The 23,241-nt window shown below is 36.2% G+C and overlaps 1 protein-coding gene across 2 annotated transcripts in view; it reads right to left on the bottom strand.

The window, feature by feature from the left end:
* Positions 1–23,241, bottom strand: part of EML6 (EMAP like 6) — a 124,453-nt gene that overhangs the window by 64,281 nt on the left and 36,931 nt on the right. For both annotated transcript variants that reach the window (XM_032183833.1, XM_032183834.1), the window contains exons 2-7: positions 17,987–18,146; positions 12,522–12,620; positions 10,166–10,234; positions 7,321–7,506; positions 6,293–6,428; positions 1,358–1,559 (exon numbers count right to left, since the gene is read on the bottom strand). In XM_032183833.1, the coding sequence (XP_032039724.1) occupies positions 1,358–1,559; positions 6,293–6,428; positions 7,321–7,506; positions 10,166–10,234; positions 12,522–12,620; positions 17,987–18,146 (852 nt within the window). The remainder of the gene's footprint in view (positions 1–1,357; positions 1,560–6,292; positions 6,429–7,320; positions 7,507–10,165; positions 10,235–12,521; positions 12,621–17,986; positions 18,147–23,241) is intronic.

The following is a 23,241-nucleotide window of genomic DNA, read 5'->3' as shown; positions in this document are numbered from 1 at the left end:
ATAGTTTATTAGCTTCAGGCCAGTACTACTCTAATCCCAGCATTGCAGCTCTTGTTTCAGAATGGGCGTGCATCCCACTAGAACGAAGGCAGTGTGAATTTGTGCCTGCCTGTAAAACTGTGAAGAAGAAAAAACAAACAAACAAACAAACAAACAAAAAACAGAAGAGACCATCCCTGCATTTTTATGAACTGAAAGACATAATACTAATATATAGGAAACATGGGGATTACATGACTGTAGAGACTAATTGGAGTTTTGTTAGTTTCATATTTGAGGGTTTAATTATAGTTAGAATGAGATGAGGAATGGCAAGAGTAGAAAACCAGTAAAAGTACAAAGGGAGAAAGGAAAAGTGAAACTCTAACTGACAGAGGCATTAGAAATTAGGACAGGAGGAACCCTAGGACAGTAGGAAAACCAGAGCTTAGAAAACCAAGCTGTCATGAACCCCAATGTATGCACTCTGCATACAGAGGGCAACAGAGAACACCATTTCAGGAAAAGTCTCAGGAAACTGCCATAACAAAGCCAGGATTCCCAGAAGTCTCTCCTGCACCCATGTGTACCTCTCCCAGTCACGAAAAAGAAAGCTGAGGAAAAGTTTTGCTGAATCTCTTTAATCCCAGGTAAGTAATTATTCACAGTGGGCATTGTCCATGTCCAATTGAGACAACATAGAACAGCTGTGTGGGTATAGAATTTGTGTTCAGTACAGCAAACATCTTAGCTTAACTCCAAACATTAATCTAAACATTACTGTAATATCTTAACAAGCATAAAAAAAAATATTTTTTTTCATCAGCTTCTCAATTGGTCAAATTTTAACTGGGAGAGGAAAAGAAACATCTGAAAGACCTTTTTCATTAGGATAAACCATTGCATTTTCATTAACCTCATTTTCTGGGATTTTAATTTAATTGGGTTTAGATTAAATGTTCTAAAATGGCTGAGTCAGACACCTGCTGTGCCAAAATTCAGTCAGTTATTTAGGCTTTAGGTTTATCGCATGGTATTACCTAATGAGAAGTATGAGGTGGCTGTTGTATTTTGATATTTAAACCTGCTGTTCAGAACAATAATGAGCACTGAAAGAAAAGTACTCCAGCACGTGTTAAACCTATTTGAACACAAATTCTGATTACTTTTACATGATGTGTGGAGCCCAAACAGAGAAGAGGTTGAAGACAAGAAGTTGCTAAGAAAAACATGGAGAAAAATGTTGTCTTAATAGGGTCTTAACATGAGGCCAAAAAAGAAATAACTTACAAATATGTCAAACTGATATTGGTTAAAAACAATCTGTACATGATTAAACACATAAAAAAAAAAAAAATGAACACAGATGTAGCCTTACCGTACAGATCGATCATCACTGCCTGTGACTGCTAAAGGCTTCTTTGGATGGACTGCCAAGGCCCAGAGCTCTCCCTCACAATGTCCCTGCATAATCAGCATGGGTTTATCTCTCTCTCTTACTAACACCTCAAATATTTCACTGTCCTGTGTCCCTGCTAAAAGTCTGTCTGCTTTCCAACAGACACTTCGGATGGACAAACCTGACAGGGGACAAAAAAATGTTATATTAATGGCAATGACAAGACAAAGTGATAATACAGTGAAAATCACTATGACTTTAAGAGTTAATTTATAACAAACATCATGTTTTAAAACTATGTCATATCACAGTTGATTAAATCACAAAACAGGTCTGTTAAATTATCTCCATTTGACAGAAAAAGACAAAGTTCAATCCTGGGAAAATGCTGCTTCTAATATTCCTGCTGCCAGTTTGACAAGGAATTAAGCTTTTCTGCTTTGCTTACACCTAGGGAATTTACTTTAAAAATAATAACAATTTGATATGATTGAAAGATGTAAATTTTCAATTAGGCAAGATTCATGTGTCAAATACTGAATCACAGAATAACCCGAGTTGGAAGGGACCCATAAGGATTATTGAGTCCAACTCCCGGCACTGCACAGGTCTACCCAAAAGTATAGACCATGTGACTAAGTGCACAGTCCAAACGCTTCTTAAATTCCGACAGGCCTGGTGCAGTGACTGCTTCCCCAGGGAGCCTGTTCCAGTGTGCGACCACCCTCTCAGTGAAGAACCTCTTCCTGATGTCTAGCTTAAACTTCCCCTGCCTCAGCTTGACACCATCCCCATGGGTCCTATCACTGGTGACTAAGGAGAATAGATCTGCACCTGCCCCTCCACTGCCTCTGGTGAGGAAGCTGTAGACCGTGATGAGGTCTCCCCTCAGCCTCTTTTCCAGGCTCAACAGGCCAAGTGACCTCAGCCGCTCCTCACGTCTTTCCCTCTAGTCCCTTCACCATCTTCATTGCCCTCCTCTGGACACTCTCCAACAGTTTAATGTCCTTCTTGTACTGTGGTGCCCAGTACCCAAGGTGAGGCCGCACCAGTGCAGAGCAGAGCAGGACAGTCCCTTCCCTCAACCCACTAGCGATGCCGTGCTTGATGCACCCCAGGATCCGGCTGGCCTTCCTGGCTGCCAGGGCACACTGCTGGCTCATATTCAGTTTGCTGTCAACCACAACCCCCAGATCCCTCTTTGCGGGGCTGCCCTCGAGCTTCTTGTCTCCCAGTCTGTATGTATAGCCAGGGTTGCCCCATCCCAGGTGCAGCAACTGGCACATGCTCTTGTTCTCTCCCTTTTTTCAGCATTTAAATTTTTCCATATTTAAATAAATAAAATGGTGATCAAACTTTTAACAGCAAGTTTGAATATAATTGTTTATGCCCGAGTTATCAAAGTTCTCTGCTTTTATCCAAACTGATTATTACAAAAAAAATAAAAAACAGAACCTTGCTTTGCATACCTTTTAGAGAGCTTCATCTTATTCCATGGATCTGATCATAACTTTGCAGCTAGAATTTTACTAACTACAATCTTAACAGGTTGAGCAATGAATTACAGCACTGAGTACCCCAACATATGTGACTGTGTTTGAAAACTAGTGTTTTGTATTCTAAAACATCTTTTAAAGTAGGGAAGTCTGCTAGCAAATATTTATGAAGAACACTCAAAAAGTAGAACAGCTCTAAGAGTGAATTTGGTTTAGTTACCCTTCGCTGAGAAAGAATGCTTCAAGCCAGAACATTAATGAATTGATAGCATTCTTTGGCTGACTGCCTCCAGGGTTTGTATCTTCTATTTCAATAGATGAAAATTTCTAAGTTTGGATAATGGGTCGAGATGCTGTGAAGTGTGAATGAATAAAAAAAAAAAAAAACAAAAACATTTGTCATGTAATCAAGGTCAAACACATCACAATTTTATCATGTTTGGAATTGAATATTCAATGCAATTAACTTCTAGTCACATAAATAAAATTTCCTGTAAGCATTTCGTATCATCTCTTGAGAAGGGCAAGATAATCTTCATTTATTGTCTTGTCCAGTTCCAGTACCTTTTAATTTTAACAGATCTATTCTGTGACCCAGCTAAATTTCAATGGAATTTTTGACTCGAGTTTTCTTTATAAACACTAAAGGCCATACAAGCAATGAAGCTTCGGATGCTAAGTACAAAATTGATATTGTTAAGAGTTAGACTATTAATGACAACTTTTGATGTGGGAGAGGTTTTTTCTGTGATGTGGTGCACATAAGGAAAGATTACACACTATAAGAATTTTTACTAATATTCATGTGTATTTAAATAGAAATGGCAAGTCTATGATCTGATTTTTACTGGTGATGCATCTTATTTTAAAAGCATTTAGTACTCCTCTGTACAGGATGACCAATGAATGAGTGTATGCCAAAAAAAATATTCCTGCTACCCTAGAAAGGAGTTTTAAGTTTGAATGTTGATGTCTTTGTAAAATGCTTTGGAAAAAATGTAATTGAAATGGAGGAACAGAAGGTCATGGGTAAGCAACTAAGGCAACCACCACTGGTTCCAGTTACCTATATGCTTAAACTACTGGATGACATACTGGACAGACACAACTGAAACAGCAGGCAGGAGCTGTATCACACAGAAAGAACACAAGAGAGAAGAAAGGCCAGAACAAGAACAAGGTGACAGGGATATAAGCACATGCTTGGATTTTAGGATTTTATGACCAGCAGTCATCCCCAATGTCCTTTTATTTATTTATTTATTTGTAAATATAGTTGTAGTGATACAGCAGTCACAACATTTCACGGATAGTCTAAATGATAATGCTTATGACCACACCATCTTTGATTAAGCTCTGGTAAAATTTTGCACACTTGCTTATTGCTTACATCAGTTTCTTGCCATTAATGCAGACAATGTTTAGACAGACAAATATAAAACCTGAAGGATTTAAGTGCTTTCAAGCCAAGATTTGGACAATGTTTTAGTTTTTAGAAATCAGTTAATTTATTTATTTTTAATTTATCGTTTACATAAAATACGCATTAAATAGCAACATAATTCACTTTCTAGAAATGACTATTTTTACTACTTTTGCCATGCAATAAGATAGCAAAATTCTTTATTGACTGTCACTCAGACATACAACTGCTGTTACGATGTCTGGTTCTGCTTAGCTACTCCCATATAAGAATTCTACTTCTTTTAACATTTAGCAGACAGCAAAAATAAAAGCATAAAGTTAGAATCACCGAACAGCACATCTAATGGGAATTTTCCCTCACTAAGCCCTTTCTTGATTGAACTTAATCAAGTCCCAGATCTCTTTTTAGGCAAGCTGTAGAAGGATAGCTAGGTGCTTTCTGCAGACAGACAATGACCTTTATGAATAATTACAGTTCTGTAATGTAAGATATTATTTAGTAGTTAAAATTTTCCATATAAGTTTTGTTAACTACAGTCAATTAAAAGTAACTGAAGTCAGATAAAGTCTGTCATGCCCTAAGTGTGGACACATCCCAGGTAGCAGTAAGACCAAAAGCTTGCTTCTACTCTGGTTTCGTGAATGTATGTAATAACATTCATGCCCAGCATCACTTCATAAGGAGCAAAGGAAGATGACCATGCACGTTTTGTGCGTCAGCACTGCTTTCTTTGTGTAGCCCTTCATATAAGTTATTCTGACTTTTATTAGGAACAGACAGCCTGCAAGAGTGCTATTAGCCTGAATGATCTTCCTAACTCACAGTGCAGGCAGGCTTATTTCTCCACCATTTTTATAAGGTATTTCTAAGTTGATTAAAAACTGATGTAAATTATAATAGGGTACTGCAAATGTTTTCTAGGAATTAATATTAAACATTATGGTTCTGCCTGCAAAAACCTACATGAAGCCAGAATTATACAGCAAATGGACTACTGGCTGGGTGTTCTTGACACATTTTTTAAAAGACAAATTTTGCAAGTTTACACTACACGTAGGCAAATTGGCAGAGCAGTGTTCATCCAAGGCTGCTGGCGGTTTGCTTGTTGGATGAGCATAGATATTGCAAACTTACAGATTTCACAAGAATTAGAGTCATCAACTGATCTGGCTTAAGTAAATTGAAAAAATAAATGTAACAAGCTTGTTACTAGATCATAGGCCAAAATACATAATTGAGAAATAAAATGTTATCCTCCTTAGCTGCCTCCTGACTATTCTGATGGTAATTATAACATGAAGATTGTTGGAAAATTTAAGTTAAGAAGCAGGGGAAATAAACCATTAGAAAGCTGGCTGCCAAAACTAATGTAAAGCCTACTGCAGGCAAGCAAAAAAGACTGCTGCATTCTCAATTCAAATGGATGTGTACAATTCCCAGAAGAACGAGTTCTTGATAAAGCATACATTGTAACTTATGAAGATTGTAAGTACTCTTAAAATCTTGATCACAAAATAAAGAGATGATTCGTAGGAAGCATGATTAGTTTCAACAAACATGATGGTCAAGAATTTAATGGTATATTTAGTGGAGACATTACTAAGTGCTACCATTCCAAATGAATCTAAATGATGTGCTTAGATGCTCAGCATCTATTAACATTAGGTTCCAAATATCTCAGTTAAATGAATTACAATTAATAAATTACAGTTTGGCTAACAATTCAGCTGCCTGTGATTAATCAGTTTTTATTTGTTTTCTCATATTTCCATCGTTGGGAGCAACAAAGATAAGCATCCTTCTATTTATATGATGAAATACAGAAAACTTCATGCTACATCACTGACAGAATAAAAAAGGAACACAGATCTTAAAAGTAAATACAGTCATTAAGCAAGGAATCAGCAGTATGCAGAGACATTTATGCTTGAAATTAAATTGTGTCATAACCCATTAACTAGATGTGCGAAAAAAAAAGTAATAGCTCCTTACCTTTGTATCCTTGTTCAGTTTCCCTGAGATCAATTTTAGTAATTGGTTTGAAATCAGTGTCCCATAACCGAATGCAACCATCTCTCCCTCCAGTCGCAAAACCTTCCTCACAAGCATACATACTAAAAATTCCAGCCTGTTAACCAATAGTATAACAAGTTTCAAAGTTCTGTACAGTCAATTTAAACACATTAAGCAAATGTTTTTGAATAGAATCTTGTTAAAGGCTAGGAACTGCTAGGCAGCGAAATGTTGTCCCATCCACATAAAGCAAACCAGCAAACACAAGGGGACACTTTTATTTCAATTTCTCACATTCATAGTGATTTATGTACAAATTTGCATATAGATAATAGTGATATAGACCACTTGCAGAACTTTAAATTTGGCTTAGTTAATATTACGATGGGAATTATTAAATGAATAACATGGAACACTTAAAATAACTAGTTACCCTGAATAAACAAAACAAGCAAACAAGCGATACAAATATTCTTACAGGTGCAGAGATGACTGAGACATTCGTTCATGAATTCAGTTCAGACGTCATTTGGAATCTGACAGGAACCGAAATATTGTCAATTCATTCTCACGTTTACTCCCAGTTGAAGCTTTTATGAAGAATAGTCTTGAATGTTTGGAATTTTAGTGGTAAAATTATATTTAAAATAAGACCATTTACTTACGTGAACTGATCATACCTGTAGCTATTCAATATGTGAAACTTTAGCTTTAGAAACTTTAGGATTAATAATAATACTTCAGAAACTTTAGACTTAGAAACTTTAGTCTGCTTGGTTAAATCCGTGCTAAAAATATAAGTTCCGTCATTATCAGTTCAGCAGCTAGCACCTGCTGACAATATGTAAATAAAGTAAAAAAATTACAGATAAGTTCTTAACTGATGAACTGTCTTAAACATTCTTCTGACCTGAAACAGAATAAGAGCTTTGAAGATAAGCCTTCATGAAGTTTTCAAGTCAATGAACAGGTAATTTCAGAAATTGATGTTAAAACAAACAACTTACACTATGCGCTCCTTGAATCGTGCGAACTAAGTTTAGCCCTTTCCAAACATAGATGTCTCCATTTAAAGCACCAGAGTACGTGATATCTTCTTTTGCACATGCTAAGCAAAGGATAGTTTGCAGATCCCCTGTTTTACCAAATATTCCTCTTTTTGCTGTCAGTGCATTTCCACACAGTGTCCAAAACTGAAATGTAAATGGCATATTAGGAAAAATTTGAGCAGATTTTTTTTCATATTAATGTGCAGATCTCACAGCTGTACATCCTTACAGACACTTAAATGACTCCTGTAGTGCTACGAGACTACCCATTACTTCCCATATTGCCTGTTTACCAAGAACAGGAAACCCTGACGCAAATGCAGTGTTAAGTCTAAGAAGAAAACAAACTGATCAAGCTGCTTGTGAAACTGAGGGAGCATTCCGCCTCATTATTACTATACTACCGCTTCCCATTAACTCACTAATTTTTATCATACTCTGCTGGGTGAAATCTATGAATGTGAAAGCACACTTTCAACAGCCAGAAACATCCAATTTTTCTTGTCTGCAAAACTTAAAATAAAGCTACAGCTCTGGAGCAATAAAATACTTAAGCTTCTAGATGAGCTGAAAATACTTTTCTGCCCTTTAGTAATGTACTGAAAGAGATATGCCCCTCAAAACTAAATTTGTTGAGAAACCACCTGTGGGCTGGAGGGCTGCAGACGCTTGTACGTGAAACTGAACTGCAAAGTAATAGGATTTTCTAGCTGTGGAATAGTGACTTGCTTCACTCTTGCACAGACAGTAACATTCAGCCAAGATTGTAAGACTGCTGGTGAAGAGAAAAGGAGCAAAAGAATCTAGACTTTGTCTTACAACGGTGTTGTTAGGGCTGGGCTAGAGAAATCACACTCATACTTTTGGAATCAGTTCTGAGTGTAATTTTTTTAATAGACATAATTTTATCAAGGAGAGACAGTGTGTTCTCAGCTCCTCCTCAAGGATCAGGCTTCCCAGTGAAGGAAGAGTAAAGAGGATCTCACTTAGATGTGTAAGAGAAGTATTGAAATACTCCAGGCATCCTAGATAAGGCAGCACTATGAGGTTCTGAACACATGCAGAAACAGAACAGTAAGTGTGTGTGGGGTATAGCACAGTCCTGAATGGTCTTGTCAGCTCAGGTCTTTACTAGATGAGGCATTTATGCTCTGTAGTCCATTTCACAATAAGGAGATACTCTGAGAGACTGAACAGGAGTATTGAAGTGTCTCACATAGGTGCATAATGTCTATGTCTCACTTCATATGCCTACATCTTTTTTGTGACCTTAAACCCAATTTTTAAGTCTTTGTCTTTTGCTTGCTCCTATACGTTTCCTAGAAAGTTGAATTCAGAAGATCCTTGTATCAAGGTTTTTTATTTCAGATCCTTCTCTACTGATAATTATTTTTTTCCATAAGTCAATTTATGAGCAGGCAGTGGGAATATTTCCCCTAGGGCTCTCATACTGTGAGAAAAACATATGCTCTCTTCACTTCTGGTTAGCTCTAGAAAGGCAACAGAGAAGGTAGCAACATTAGGAAGTGAGTGGAGGGTGGATCCTGAGCTCAATCTGACATGCCTTAGCCCATAGGCTTTACCACCACTTTGAACTTTTGCTCAGCCAAATGACCCAATAGAACTGAAATGCTAAAGGAATGAATGGGTCTATTAGTCCCTATTCTCAAAGTGATACAATAACTTCAGAGCTGTTCTTTTCCTTCTTAGTAAGTTAATTATCATATTTCCATAGGCTTATAATGAATGACAACTACATAGACTGTTGCCTGAGCATCACTGAAGGTGCACATATAATCATAAAGCATTCCAACTCCCCCCGCCCCCCTTCTTTTTTTCTTTTTTTTTTTTCTTTTTTTTTTTTTTTTTGGCATGACTTTATATGTATTGACTTTGCTGGTATTATGCCTGTTCAGGGCAATTATGGCCATTCTAAACACAACACAGGTGCCAAACAAAGACAGGTTTTGGAAGACAGCTTGCAGAATACAACAGATGGTATCACTTCTGCCAAAAACACCCACAGTTTGAAAGCAGCAGTGGTTTAATGGGCACAAGCTTCTCAGTAACCAGAACTAGAGATATTAACTGGTTTCTAAACTTCTAGTTAAAGCTCTTCCCACCTCAGCCATGTGAAATAATTGCCATCTGTTAGGAATGCTTTTGATGAGGCAGGAAGAAAACAGAAACCTTCAGGGAGTATGAGCAAACAAGGATTTCTCTCTAAGTTTTTTATAGGTGCAAGAAGTTTTATCCTAAACTTAGGCTATATATCTAGGTTCATATTTAAGTCAATTCCAGACAAGGAGAATTAGAGGGAGCAAATAGTGGGATCCATGTGCTTCCATCTGTTCATCTCTGCAAGTATTGCATACCTTCCCTGCAGTGTTCCCACAATTCCTGGTAGCATGATAGGCCAAACAGAAGTTCATTCAATTCATACTTCTGATTTAATTCATCCTATACCTGTCCAGTGACCCCTTGTGACACTTGTCAAGAGAAATCACTGAAGGGTTTCAGAGACAGAAAGAAGGCAGAGAACCACAAAATTAGAAGTAGATAATGAAAATTACACCAAATGATCTTCCCACTTTGCTTGTTAAGTTGCACGTCAAGTCACTGCTGAATGCCTAAACTGGCACCGAAGTTTTGACAGTGTTCACAGATTAAAAAAAGAAAAATAGAATACCTCTTACATCTAAGCCCTTCTTTGACAACTGTAATTTACTTAAAAAAAAAAAAAAAAAAAAAGAAACAACAACAAAAAAAACCACAACAACAAACAGAACACAAAAGCTATTACCTTTATGTGTTTTACTCCACAGCTGACAATTCTATTTGGTTGATATTGATCCCAGGAAATATCAAATATCTGTTAAGAAACATAGAAAGCTGATACTTTGCATTATATGGTAATTGCATCTAGGCTCAGTTTGCTTTTACCAATTTTTAGGCATAGTATCTACTGCAATCTACGACTAAAAATGAAAGCACAACATACAGGTAAGTCTGGAACTCCTTGTAAACAATGATAAAGCCAAATAAGGCCTTCTCACCCAGTTCTGTCAACACACCTAATTTGTGCCTTCACACCAGTAATCTATTCCAGCTCCAAGATATTCTTGAATAAACATATTTACAGTCTCAAATAAGATGGGAGTCATGTTATGAGCAAATGTTCCTCAAGTTTAGGGATAAAAGACTGGTAAATTTGTCTTTGTTCCTTATATTGTAATGTGAGGTACGATATGCAGCTTAACCCCATTACAGAAATACCCCAGTGACAAAATGAGGTATACATGTAATTCATCTAACTAATCTATACAGATAAAACTGCATTATTCATTTTGATTAATGTTGCATTTATAACAGCATACATCAAAAAAAATAGCATCAGATCCTGTATAGTTTATCAGAACAAATTTACAGTGTATTCTATGACTATGGGATTATGCCAAATGAAAAATACCACATAAAGTTTGGAAATAACAAGTTTATATTTCTGCACAAATTTTCAACAGCATGTCATTTATAGACTTGACATCTGTGGCATTCAACTTTTTAGTGTCTGAGATGAGAACCAATGAGGTTACCGCAATCACTAGTTACTGCAGGAAATATACATCTGTAGAGAAAGACAACGGGACTTCTTGCTAATTCCAGCTCTTCAGCTGTTACTTATAAATCATCTGAGAATTTCTAACAGCTTTCTAGTGCTGTCCTCCCACAAAATATTTATCTTCTTTATAAAAATCATGACTTACTATTTTATTTATTTTCTGTTATACAAGCAAGATATTTTGTTTTCAGAAATGCTGTATGACTCTGGCAGACTAAGTCATTATAATTTGTGACCTAATTAGACATGCATTCTTTACCACTCCCGCTTCAATGAAAAATCTCCCTTTTCTGGTTGTGAAAGAGTACGGAAACTACGATTTTAGTACTTCTTGCCTGTCCTGGCATCTTCTGCTAATTCAGAACCTGACCTTGTGCCTACTGTAGTTAGTAGCACAAGGTGGTAGCAAAACTTCCACTGACCTAACTGGGAAGCGAATCAGTTCTGAAAGAATAAATTTAAACAAAGACTAAGAAAAATTATGTTGTGTTGTGAACATAGTAAAAATAAATTACCTGATTGAGGGCGGTGAGGCACTGGAACAGGCTGCCCAGAGAAGCTGTGGATGCCCCATCTCTAAAGTGCTCAAGGCCAAGCTGGATGGGGCTTCAGGCAGCCTGCTCAAGTGGAAGGTGTCCCTGCCCATGGCAGGGGGGCTGGAAACAAATGGTCTTTAAGGTTCCTTCCAACTCAAACAATTCTGTGATTCTATGATTCATCTGATAATACATAAGATGCAGATAGATTTGTACATACAGGTATACTGTAAGGAAGGGTTTAGTAGGCTGCTCTGCTTGCATATATTCTATCATAAATAAATACTCCTTCATATGTAGTAAAATATTCTAGTATTTCAATATTGTAACATTCTAACTTGTTATATTATAATTTGCTTAAGAAAAAAAGTTGTCAGAATGTGTCCAGAACTTATTTTATCATATACATGTTTGTGCTTATATATGGTTGGGAGTTATTTTGCATATGCTAACCTTGTTTAAAGATTTTTTAATCCTGAAAAATAATCTAGACTTAGGCCTGCTCAGTTCTCCTATTTACTGAGGTTATTATGACCCCTTACTTGAAGTTAATAGCTAGAAAAAGAGTATTTATCCTAATTATAGTTCACCTATAAGTAACTATCTTAAGCAAAAATAAAAAGTGAAATAATTAAGTTTACCCTCAGGATAAAATGTCTTTTTGATGTATTCAGAAAGAATATTACCCTCATCCACTAAGCTAGCATTTCACGTCTCATATAAAGGCCTATAAATCATCCTAATCAGTGTGTAATTGCAAAGTATTTCCTCCCTACGCTTGCTAGACAGCCAGCTCAAGAATCCATCATGTGCCTCTTTCACTAGCACTGTGCTTTGTTTGGCATAATGAGAAGAAACAAATATCTTATTTGGTATTTTAAAAACTGGTAGAATATACAGAATTACCTCTGCATTGACCTGATGGAAACAAATGAATAAACAAATAAATTTAAAACACTTTTGTAACTCCCAGACAAGATTCAATAAGCCTTTTATACAATTACCCTGTCTGAATGGCCTGTAGCTGTTGCCAGTAGTTTTCCTCTCTTCCAGTCCCATATACACACTGTATTTTTGGCATCCAGTCCCACTGAAGCTAAACGCTAAGGAAAAACAATAATAATAATCTAGTTAAGAGAGAATCAACACAAAAATCAGTTTACTGTACTTCAGGTTATTGTGTGTACAAATGTATCTTCCCATTTGCCTTGCATTTGAACTATATTGCTAAAGGCACCATCAAGATATTCTTGTTAACCACTTGCTCACTGGAGAAAGCACTGAAATGTCTTATCTTGTCTAGAGTCAGGTAATTAATTCCATGTTACCAGTGTCTCAAATAAAACTCTTATCATGAAAGAATTGAAGTACTCATTTGAGGTGAACAACACTAGCATTTTGATTTATTAACCTGATAATAATAGTGAATTATAGAAATACAAGATCTCACTATCCCAAATACACTTTTCTTCATTATACTTGTTTTGCTGAGGTTTAGAATCTGAATTGGATATACTTTTAACAACCACCTAACCTAGTTTTTATTGGATAACCTTCCAGTAATTGTGCTCATTATGCCCAACTTTACATGATTTCCAGCAGAGTTTCCTATTAGGTGGGAGATCTTTGACATCTCTGGAAGTGTTCAAGGCCAGGTTGGATGGGGCTTTGAGCAACCTGGTGTAGTGGAAGGTGTCCCTTCCCATGGCAGCAGAGTTGGAATCAGATGATTTTTAAGGTCCCTTCCAGTCCAAACAGTTCTATCAGTTTATGATTCCATGACTGATAGGAGCAGAGACTGCTGTGATCTGTGAAGACACATTGTGATGTGAAGACTAAATTAGTGCCAAACGTACTGCAACTGTACATACTGGATATGATGCCAACCAACATATGCTGCATAGGGATATATAATGGTTACACATGAGTAACTTGCACTGCAGGAAGTGTCTGAGAGACTTTTTTCATGGGAAACAATCTTCTAGTTCAGTAACACTTTTTAAAAAGTCACATCTGTTGCACCAATACCGCCTGTCCCTTACTCTTCTCATTGCCCCATCCACAAATGTCTTATCATAAAGATTGAAGAGTCCAACTAAAGCTCCTAAGCATTCTGCTCTGTTATAGGAAAGCCTGCACTTCAAGAACATGCAGTAAATGAAACCTTATTTTGGCCTCAAAGATGAGCAGATGAATCATCTGATCCAAATGGGCATATGTTTCAGATATGACAAGGACCAGACCTTCTCCTGGAAGATTTGCTTTAAGAAGATAACTTGCAAACTGAATCTCTGTTTTGTACGTTTCCTTCCATTAAATGTCCACTATTTTTTTCTCAGATTTTCAATAGGCAAATTCGTTAAAGTCTAGAGATTTCTGAGTTAATACAAAACCAGTGTTAAAAGAAAACGAGTGCAATTACCAAAGATTCCTTTAAAATATTATATTAGGAAACAAACAAAAAAAAATACTAATTGCTCTAAGGCTACCAACCACTATAGAATTGAGAGAAATCATTATTTGTAAAGAAACAGAAGGCTCCACTTATTGTTCATTAGCAAAATAAATTATAGACAAGATATTCCATACCTTTTCACATTATTTTAAAGTGTAAAAACAGTGTACATCTTCCTTAAATTGGCCACTTCCAAAAAACTTTAGATTAAAGGCAGTAGATACACATGCACCCTGCACTGCCTCCTTAATAGTTATGATTCCTGTATTTTAGAGCAATCAAATAAATCCTTTTTACATTTGGTTGCTTGGGAATTGACATAACATACATTACAACCTAATATAACAGCTGAACTCTGCCTAGTGAGTAATGCATGACCTTAGCAATTCTTACATCAAGTGTACTAAGCAATATGGGACTAATGAAAAAAGCACGTGTATATTTTCCTCTGAGTTTCTCCAAGTCCAGACTAGTCTTTATATGTCTCTCACTGACAGAAAAATACCTGAGGCCTCGTTAAATTCACCCTTGTGAGAGTCTACTGCAGGCACATGAAAGGAGGATTATTGTAGCAAACATGTTTTATTTGCTCTTGAATAATCTACACCTACCTGGGGGTTGGATGTACTGATCAAAACACAAGATATTTTTTCATGGAACCATCACTGGTTCCAACTTTTTCTCACCTTTTTTATACTGTTCTCTTCACCATGGAAACCATGGCAGTACTTACAGTATCTTTTAGATTCATGATTTTAACATCAGACCTGAACTGTAGCTCCCAGTCAGGAAATTACCACTATACAGTAGATGGACAGTGAAACAACTAGAGGATAGTAACTAATATTTTATATTTTCTTTTTTCTCTTCAGTTTACCAAGGATGGTCTCCTGCTGGCAGAAGAATGATAAATGCTGAGTTTCCTTTTTGGTTGAAAGGCTTTTACTTTTAATACTCCTTTTGGGAGGGACTTTGACAGCATCCTGATTAGAGAATTCACAGAATCAATAGAAGAAAATATCTGCCAAGTAGCTTATGCACATAATTAAACAATTATTTTTAAATCTACGCAGACTTTGAAGATCTGGCTAAAGAAGCCTACTGCAACGTAATGCTGAATTTTAAAATGTACGTATGCACTATGGCAGTACTCTCCTTACTCTTTATTATTATTATTATTATTATTATTATTATTATTAAAGAAAGTACACAAAAGGATCCTTATAAAACAACTCGGAACAGAAATTGAAATATGAAGCATTACTGAAATACTTCTACATAAAAGACATCAGCTTTGTAGGTAATTCTGCAAAGTGTAGATGTTACTACTTTCAAACTCTAATTTGTTCCTGGTTCAACAAAATATATTTTTAATTATATACAAACTGACTCTTCATCAAACATCTGAAAAATGTGCAGCTTCCTTCCCACCAAATGTCATCTCCTAGTTATACAGAAAAAGTCTCAAATATCTATTTTTAAATAGCAGCTGTTCAGCCAGATATTCAGCTCCCATCAGGACTTTTAAAATACAGTATTAATTACAAATAACATTAATAGGAAATTTACTTTCACATATTAATATCTAAATGTCAGAGCCTTATTGAAAGTACATAAAATAAAGGAAGCATATTAGCTATCTTTGATTTAAGCCACTTATCTATCTCCTCTGTATATTAAAAAAGACAACAAATACTGTTCACTCTTCATTACCCAGTTTGTGGTTAATTATGCCAGGGAAGCACTGCAGAGACACCTAAGCTGTCTCCATGCAGTGTCAGCTGAATTCCAGCAGGAAGTAATATTTCAGAACTAATTCATTTTAATACCTGAAAACACCCCAGAGTTTCTCATAAAACAGGAGCTAATTAGCATGACTAAACTATAAATGCAGTGTCACTATTTTGAGACCTTTGCTAAATCCTCATATTGGAGCCATGCGGCCCTCAACACAGCATAGAATGCTTTTATATCTGCAGAAAGATCAGTGCTGGAAAACATAAATATGGATAATGTATCTTGACACTCAGAGTTTGCGCGTAGCAGAGCGGGAGGAAGACAAGTTGATTTTATGGGAATCAAGCCCAGGCAGCGAAGCAGAATTACCTGAGCTTTTCCTTAGTCAGTATTTGTTTAGAAAAATGCAATAGAGAAAATAATACGTAGCTTTTTGCATCTATACCTTAATGTTACTGTTGAATTGTTTTGTATTTTGAGGCTAAAATACAAATCTTTCATGGATACTAAGAGACATTCAATAAAAAAAGAATAAAAGGCATGCACTTGAAGGAAAGGTGTGAGCCTTGTGTGTGATACATATTTGGTCCAACCACAAGATGCCAGCTCCCTGAGGTGACTGTGCTGACTAAATAAACTGGAACTGCTAGCAACTCTGAATTTCATATACTTAAAGACTTCACTCAAAGCCCTTTAATTTTGGTTCAACACAGCACCTTGCTCTGTAAGCCAGAAAGGGCAGCAAAAAGCCAAGATACATCATCCATATTTATGTTTTCCAGAATTGGTCTTTCTCCAGATATAAAAGCATTGTATGCAAATTTTCACTTCCAGAATAAACTGCAACTTCTCCAATGTTTCCGGAAAAAGAATGTTGCTGTTTTGCAACATCAACACGGAATTAAGTTCAACTCTTAACTATAGGTAGGCACCCAGCAGGACTTTCAGAAGAGCCTCCAACTTTAACTGGGCTCTTGGCAAACTATTTAACTTTTCAGGTGTTTAAGTAGGGTTTTTTAAAAAGTTTACTCACCTGTCTCAGGAAGTAAAACATAAGAGAAAATTTTAATAACGTAATTTTTGAAAAAACAGTATCTTTAAAATCTTATAGCATTTGAAATTTTCTTCTGTTGATTTGGGGGTTTTCTCACTTCATTTGTTATTCCACACTTCCCAGGAATACCTTTTTCTTTAATTAGAATCGACACATGAGATTTCAGAAGAAATGGCTTTACTTTAAAAAAAAAATGGAGGAAGATGGCTGAAAACTAGGCTTAAAATAGAAACTTACTTCTAATTTCTAATGAAGAAATACAATCCAAAGAGAAATAAAACCACTGTGTGGTCAATGGAAGAGTAATTAGGCATATGATAGCAAAATGCTTCTCTGTAGACATCTAACTGTCTACAACATGATTTTAAGAAAAACATTTAAAGGCAAATCTGCCCTTTTCAGTTTTAATTCTGATGTATGCAAGCAAATAGAAAAATCAAGGATGATCTGTGCAAGAATCCGGGAATCAGCTAATCTAAGCATTCCTAAAAATATTTCAGCAACCAATTATAAACTACTACCTCAGTTTTACACCAGAAACCTGGACATCAGTAATGACAAAATTGCACTGTTAATTTTATAGACAACTATGAATATGAAGTAAGTATGAAGTATTTCTCACTTTTATATAAATTGTGACTGAAGAAGGAAGAAAACAGATTTAATGTTTTTTACTAGCTCTCCTCCAGGGAAAAATTCAATGCGCTTAGCTGTGAATAGCCCACCATTTACTCATTAATATTGTCTAAAAATATCATATAATCATATAATAGTGTACAAAACTATACACTCTGTGTTCTAACCCCCTTTTTCAATTAAATTTACTGTGTATCCTAGCCAATGAGACTCTTAGCAGTGAGATTACTGGAGTCCCTCTGCCAAAAATACTGCAGGATTGTAAAGACTCTGCCAGGAACTGGTCTCTTTAAACAGTAGGTGCTAAGTATGTGGTGAAGCTATTACATGTGAGCCAGGTAGGGCCATTTCTTGTACTGGTATTTGTCCAACAACCAATGCATCTACTTGAGTTGAATTCTAGGTTGAGGGTTTTGGTCTTTGAAAGAACTATATTTGCAGTCCTTGCATTAAAAAAAATAGTCACAATAGGAATTTCAGTACTACAGCAACGCAGCTACCTACACATACAATACTTATATGTGCATTATCTCCTGGAATCAGAAATCAAACTAAATTAAGAGCACAGAGAAAGAAGATATACAAACCTGGCCATCTGAATCAAAAGCTAAGCAGGCAACTCCATGTGTGTGTGCATCCTTAAGAACAGAAACAGTCTGTACACGGTAGGAATCCCAGATGCAGATGTAAGGGTCCTTTCCAACCTGCCCTGTCGCTACTAAAGTTTTATCTGGATGAACTGCAAGGCTGAAACAGAATACAATTTAAGTTACAATACACTTGTTCAATCAGAAAAACAGTATAAAATGCACCAATGAAACTAAAACTTAATTTTTCATAGTTCTCAAAAACGATCCCCTTTTGATTTATTATATAAACATATTGAATTATCATTTCAACTGTCTTCAAAACTCAGTCTATCCCATTATCTACTTATATCTTAAAATAATATGTTTGAGATTGACTTGGTGACTGCAGAATACAATTTATCATGCAATAATGTTTAAACTACACATTTTAAGGAAAATGTAACCAGAATTTTTTTACATGGGTTTTTATCTTAGTCTTTCATGGCTTTATGAAGTCAGTGGGTGATTTTCAAAAATTTATTCCACTTCTACACATCAGCTTAAATATTCTGAAATATGGATCAGCAGCTGAATAAATAACATTTTTCACAATTTACATGCAAGAAATCCTCTCATAATTAGAAGTTTAAAAATGGACTTAGAGGATACAAAAATAAACTTTCTCCTGTATTTGAAGAACAATATTTGTTCTATTGAGAGAAAAATGGCACAAACTGAAGCACAGGAAGTTCCAGGTGAATATGAGAGGGCACTTCTGCCACCAGGCATGCCACAGTACCTTTCTCATTCCCATGCCTAATTGTGAACTTCAATATTTATTTCACAGAATCACAGAATTGTCTAGGTTGGAAGAGACCTCAAGATCATCGGGTCCAACCTCTGACCTAACACTAAGAAGTCCTCCACTAAACCGTATTGCTAAGTTCAACATCTAAACACCTTTTAAAGACCTCCTGGGATGGTTTCCATCTTGAGCTGGGAGCATTTCTCTTAGATGTCAAATATTCTGGAACCACGTAGTAACATCATGTAAAAAAGAAATATATATATATTCCTTGTCACACACAACAGATTTTCATTGTAACACAAAAAGACAGAAGGCCACCATTTAGCAAACTTCATCCCACATTAACAAAAGAGTAATGCAGGCTATCAGTAGTGACACAGTAGCAGAAACTACTCTTTGCAGTTATTCTGAGCTATTGTCAAGCTATCCTTCAACCCTTAAAATATTCTCTTTGGCAAAGCCCAAAGGATCTAGTTTGAAAATCTAGCCTGGGGATGTTAATAATAAAAAACCCTCCCTAAGGTAATAGGAATACAAAGACAGTTTTACACTGTTATTCAGGAAACAAATTAGAACAATGTCTGAATATGTGAGCTACAGATGGAATTACGAAAAAATATTCTATTAATAAATTGGCATTCAACAGATGGCTTAGGGCAGCTATTTTTTTCTATTCCAGTAGTAGATAATACTAATTATGGAGAAGATTCTTTTAAAAACAAAACAAAAAAAGGATGTTTCAAAAACATATGTACTCAATTTTTCATGTTAAAGAACAATTCATGCAAAAAGTACACGTATAGCATAATGTCCAATAAAACTATTTTATCTTCTCCTGCACTTTATTTTATCTTCTCCTGCACTTGTGCATTTCTCCTTTTCTTCTTAGGCTTGGATTCTACATTTCACTGTGTCAACTAGTTCACTAGGGGAATAAAGGATGACTCCACCATATTTAAGTTCTTATACTTAGAATTCAGTTAGATTACTTTTCTTCAATGATAAAAATAAAAACCAGATGGAAAAGATTAATTGAACTTATCTATCTCACTGTTAGAACAGAATTTCAGCTTAATTACATCTACCACTGGTTTGTACAGTTTGGCTTCCACATACTGAAACTTCCTATCTTACACTTGGTATTTCTGTTCCTGGATATGAACAACAACACATTCCCTACAACCTAAATACGTCCGTACCAAACATATCTGTTATTTGCTTTATTCTTTTTGATGCATGGAGTCAACTAATGGTGCATCTAAAATTAGGACCCAGTATCAGCTTTTGGCACCTAAATACACAGCCTGATTTTTCGGAACTGCTAAGGACATTCCTTTCCTGCTCACAGCCTTGACAATGCACTACAGCTGCCTACGTTCAGTCTGGCTGTTAGATAACCAAGCGTTCTTTTTTTGGCAGACAGAACAGTGGATTATGGAGTAAGGAAATGGAGCCTAATTTAAAGAACAAATCTTGGTGACTGAGTAACTGTATATATGAATTCCACGTTTGTTGCAAATTAAAATACAAAGACGCTATGTGCAACTATCTTAATTTATTTTCTCTTCCGACCTCCAGATCATAAGATTTCCTACTGGCACAGGTTCTGTGCCCTTCTACACCTTTTAAAATTGAGTATAAACCTCACTCCTTTGTTTCCAACTGACAGGTGCATTTCTTCCACTTTTCTAAGCAAACATCCTATCTTATATTTAAAGCATTTATAGTGAAGCCACATCACTATTTGCACCACTGGAAAGTACTGAAATACTACGATAATTAGTGCAAGATAAAAGTATGATTAGAACGGATTACGTATTTAAACAACTGCCGATTATGGTATAGAAAAACACTGTTAAGGAATTATTTCCTGTTCTTTCCAACAGGCAGAAGAGCTAGGAACAGACTAGGCTTTATTACACAACCAGACAGTTTTCTGCAAGCCACGGGCAATAGGCCTGCAGATACCTGTTTGAGATGCATTAGTGTAAATCAGAGTGACTGCAGCATGGGCAGTGCCCTCACAGACCACGGCATAGTCCCTCCCACAGGACCTAAGCAGGGTGCACAGAACAAATTTCACACGAAAAATTCTCCCTACTTTCCAGGTTTGTGTGAAGAGGAAGTTGACTTAGTCTTGCTTTATGGGCAGTTCTTCCACCCCACACAAAAAGCTAAGGCAGAATATAGGCAAGGCAAGAGTACCAGTTACTGCTGCTGGTACACCTGCCTGGTGGCGGCAGTCACTTCCCCACACATCTCAACCTTCTGTCTGTGGGAACAGTAACAGGAGCAGATGCACGTGTAGGGTACAAGGCAGAGATAACTGCTTGCGACGTGCATGTTCCCCTCCTCCCAGAGAAGGTAAAGAACGCGACGAGTGTTCTGGCAGTCTGCTCCTCTGAGCAGCTGAATGCTTTTGTGGATGCATAAAGCTAACTGAATTCCCAAAGCACTCTGATGTGTTTGCAAAAAGAGATTTTTCACAAAAGCACCATAATAGGTATTTTTTTTTAACCAAACAATCCAATTAAGAAGAACCAATAAACTTTATGTAGTATCTTAACATTATACCTCATTAATAAAACGATCTGTAAGGAAAAAGAGATTTTGGGGAACATTTTCTTTTTCTTCACTTCCAAGATCAATGATTACAAAATCTAGCATCCAGGGCTGGAACCCTTAAAATTAGGATTAAGTTAAATTAGGATAATTAAAGATGCCAGTCATGTGTTCCAACAGAGTCTGATGAAATGCTTTGCAAAAGTCATTAGTGGATCCATCTGGTCTGAGGGCCTTGCCAGATGGTAAACTCTTCCTACCTCCACAATTTCTGTTGCAACAATATCCTGCTCCAAGATTTTCTGTTTCTTTTATACCCACATTAGAATTTCAAGGGATTGGATGTATTTGCTTCTTGTCTATAATGTATTTTTGTTTGTTTCCTGTAACCGTTTCTATAGATTTATATACATATAATACAGATCTCAGGTTTAAAACTCCGAAGTAGAAAAGTTTATGGAAGACAAACCACTTCAACATCTTTACATTGAATATTAAATTGTGATTTTTACATTTAAATTATTCCCAAACCACCCATAAAGCATTTTTTTCCTTTATCAAATACATAGGCAAGGAATCAGAGAATTACAGACACTAGAAACAAAGAATGACTGGGAAGAACAAAAAGGGGTGAGAGAATTGATCGACCACAGTTACAGAAGAGATGCTTCAGAAAGAGGAGGTTCAGAATGCATTTGATGTTCTTTCAGTACCTCAAAGGTAGTTACAGAGAAGCTGGAGATACAGCTTTCATGAGGATGGATGGTCGGAGGAAATAAAGCAAGAGACACAAGTCGCTTCATGGAAGATCCTGTCTGGATATAAGAAAAACACTCGTCACTGTGGAAAGAATTAAATGTTGGGGTAGGTTGCCCAAAGAAGTAATAGAATCTCCCTTGCTGGAAATGATTCCTTAGTTTGACAGGACCCTGGATAACCTAGTCCAAGGCTGTGCTCTCAAAAGAAAGTTGGACTGGATGATCTCTGGAGGCCCCTTCCAAACCAGACTTTTCTATGATTCTACATACCAAAATACATCAAAAGTCTGAAGTAATCAAAGTAAAAATGCATTTTGGCTCTCAGCAGTTTACTTGCATTAGCTAACTGATCCTTGATGCTGCAAAAATAAAGCTACTCCTGTTATCTTTAATACATACATATGAAACTGACAGGCTCACTGAGATCTTGGAAACGGGTGTATCAGACAACAGACAGAAGTCTGAAGCTCACTGTATCTTGTGTCTTTTAATGAATTATTACAAACCTCATCAGGTAGTCAAAACACTTTTTCACTGAAGCAGCCAAAGGATGAACATTTACTTTTACTGTTGTGAACATATAATTTTTACTATTTATGAATGCCGTATTAAATTGAATCTTTTTATAACCATCTTATTAACTGTTCCTTGACTAACACTGATCAAGCTAATAGACTTTTTAGACAAATTACAACTACTTTGCAGAATGTCTCACCTAACAGACGAGAATTGCTTTTGGAAAGATGGTTAGCTTTGTCACCCATCTCTCAGTAACGCAATCCATTCTCATTGATAGGGCTTTTTTGCACCTTAAAGCAGCCTGCTAACTTGACGCTATTCTAAAATAAATCTAGGTAGATAGACCATTATAAGTCATTCTCTAATCCAAACTCATCCTACTTTAAAATTGGAATACTTTGCATGTTCAGACAAACTTTTAGAGAATTATGCAGTTTTACGTTAACACAATGCTACACAATGTAGAATGTGAGGCAAATTTAAATTCAAATTCCATAGCGATACAGATATTGTCTGTGTATGATTAATTTGCAAATAAATGAAAGATTTGATACTTTCTTGCTCAAAGTCTGATACAAAATCTACAGCTTACCAGAACAGAGAACATAGTGTTTTTTCCTCAGAAT

The sequence above is a fragment of the Aythya fuligula genome, chromosome 3 (assembly GCF_009819795.1).
Source record: "Aythya fuligula isolate bAytFul2 chromosome 3, bAytFul2.pri, whole genome shotgun sequence".
Classification (NCBI taxonomy): Eukaryota; Metazoa; Chordata; class Aves; order Anseriformes; family Anatidae; genus Aythya; species Aythya fuligula.
Note: the sequence above shows the minus strand (reverse complement) of the source record. Positions and strands in the feature narration are given on the sequence as shown.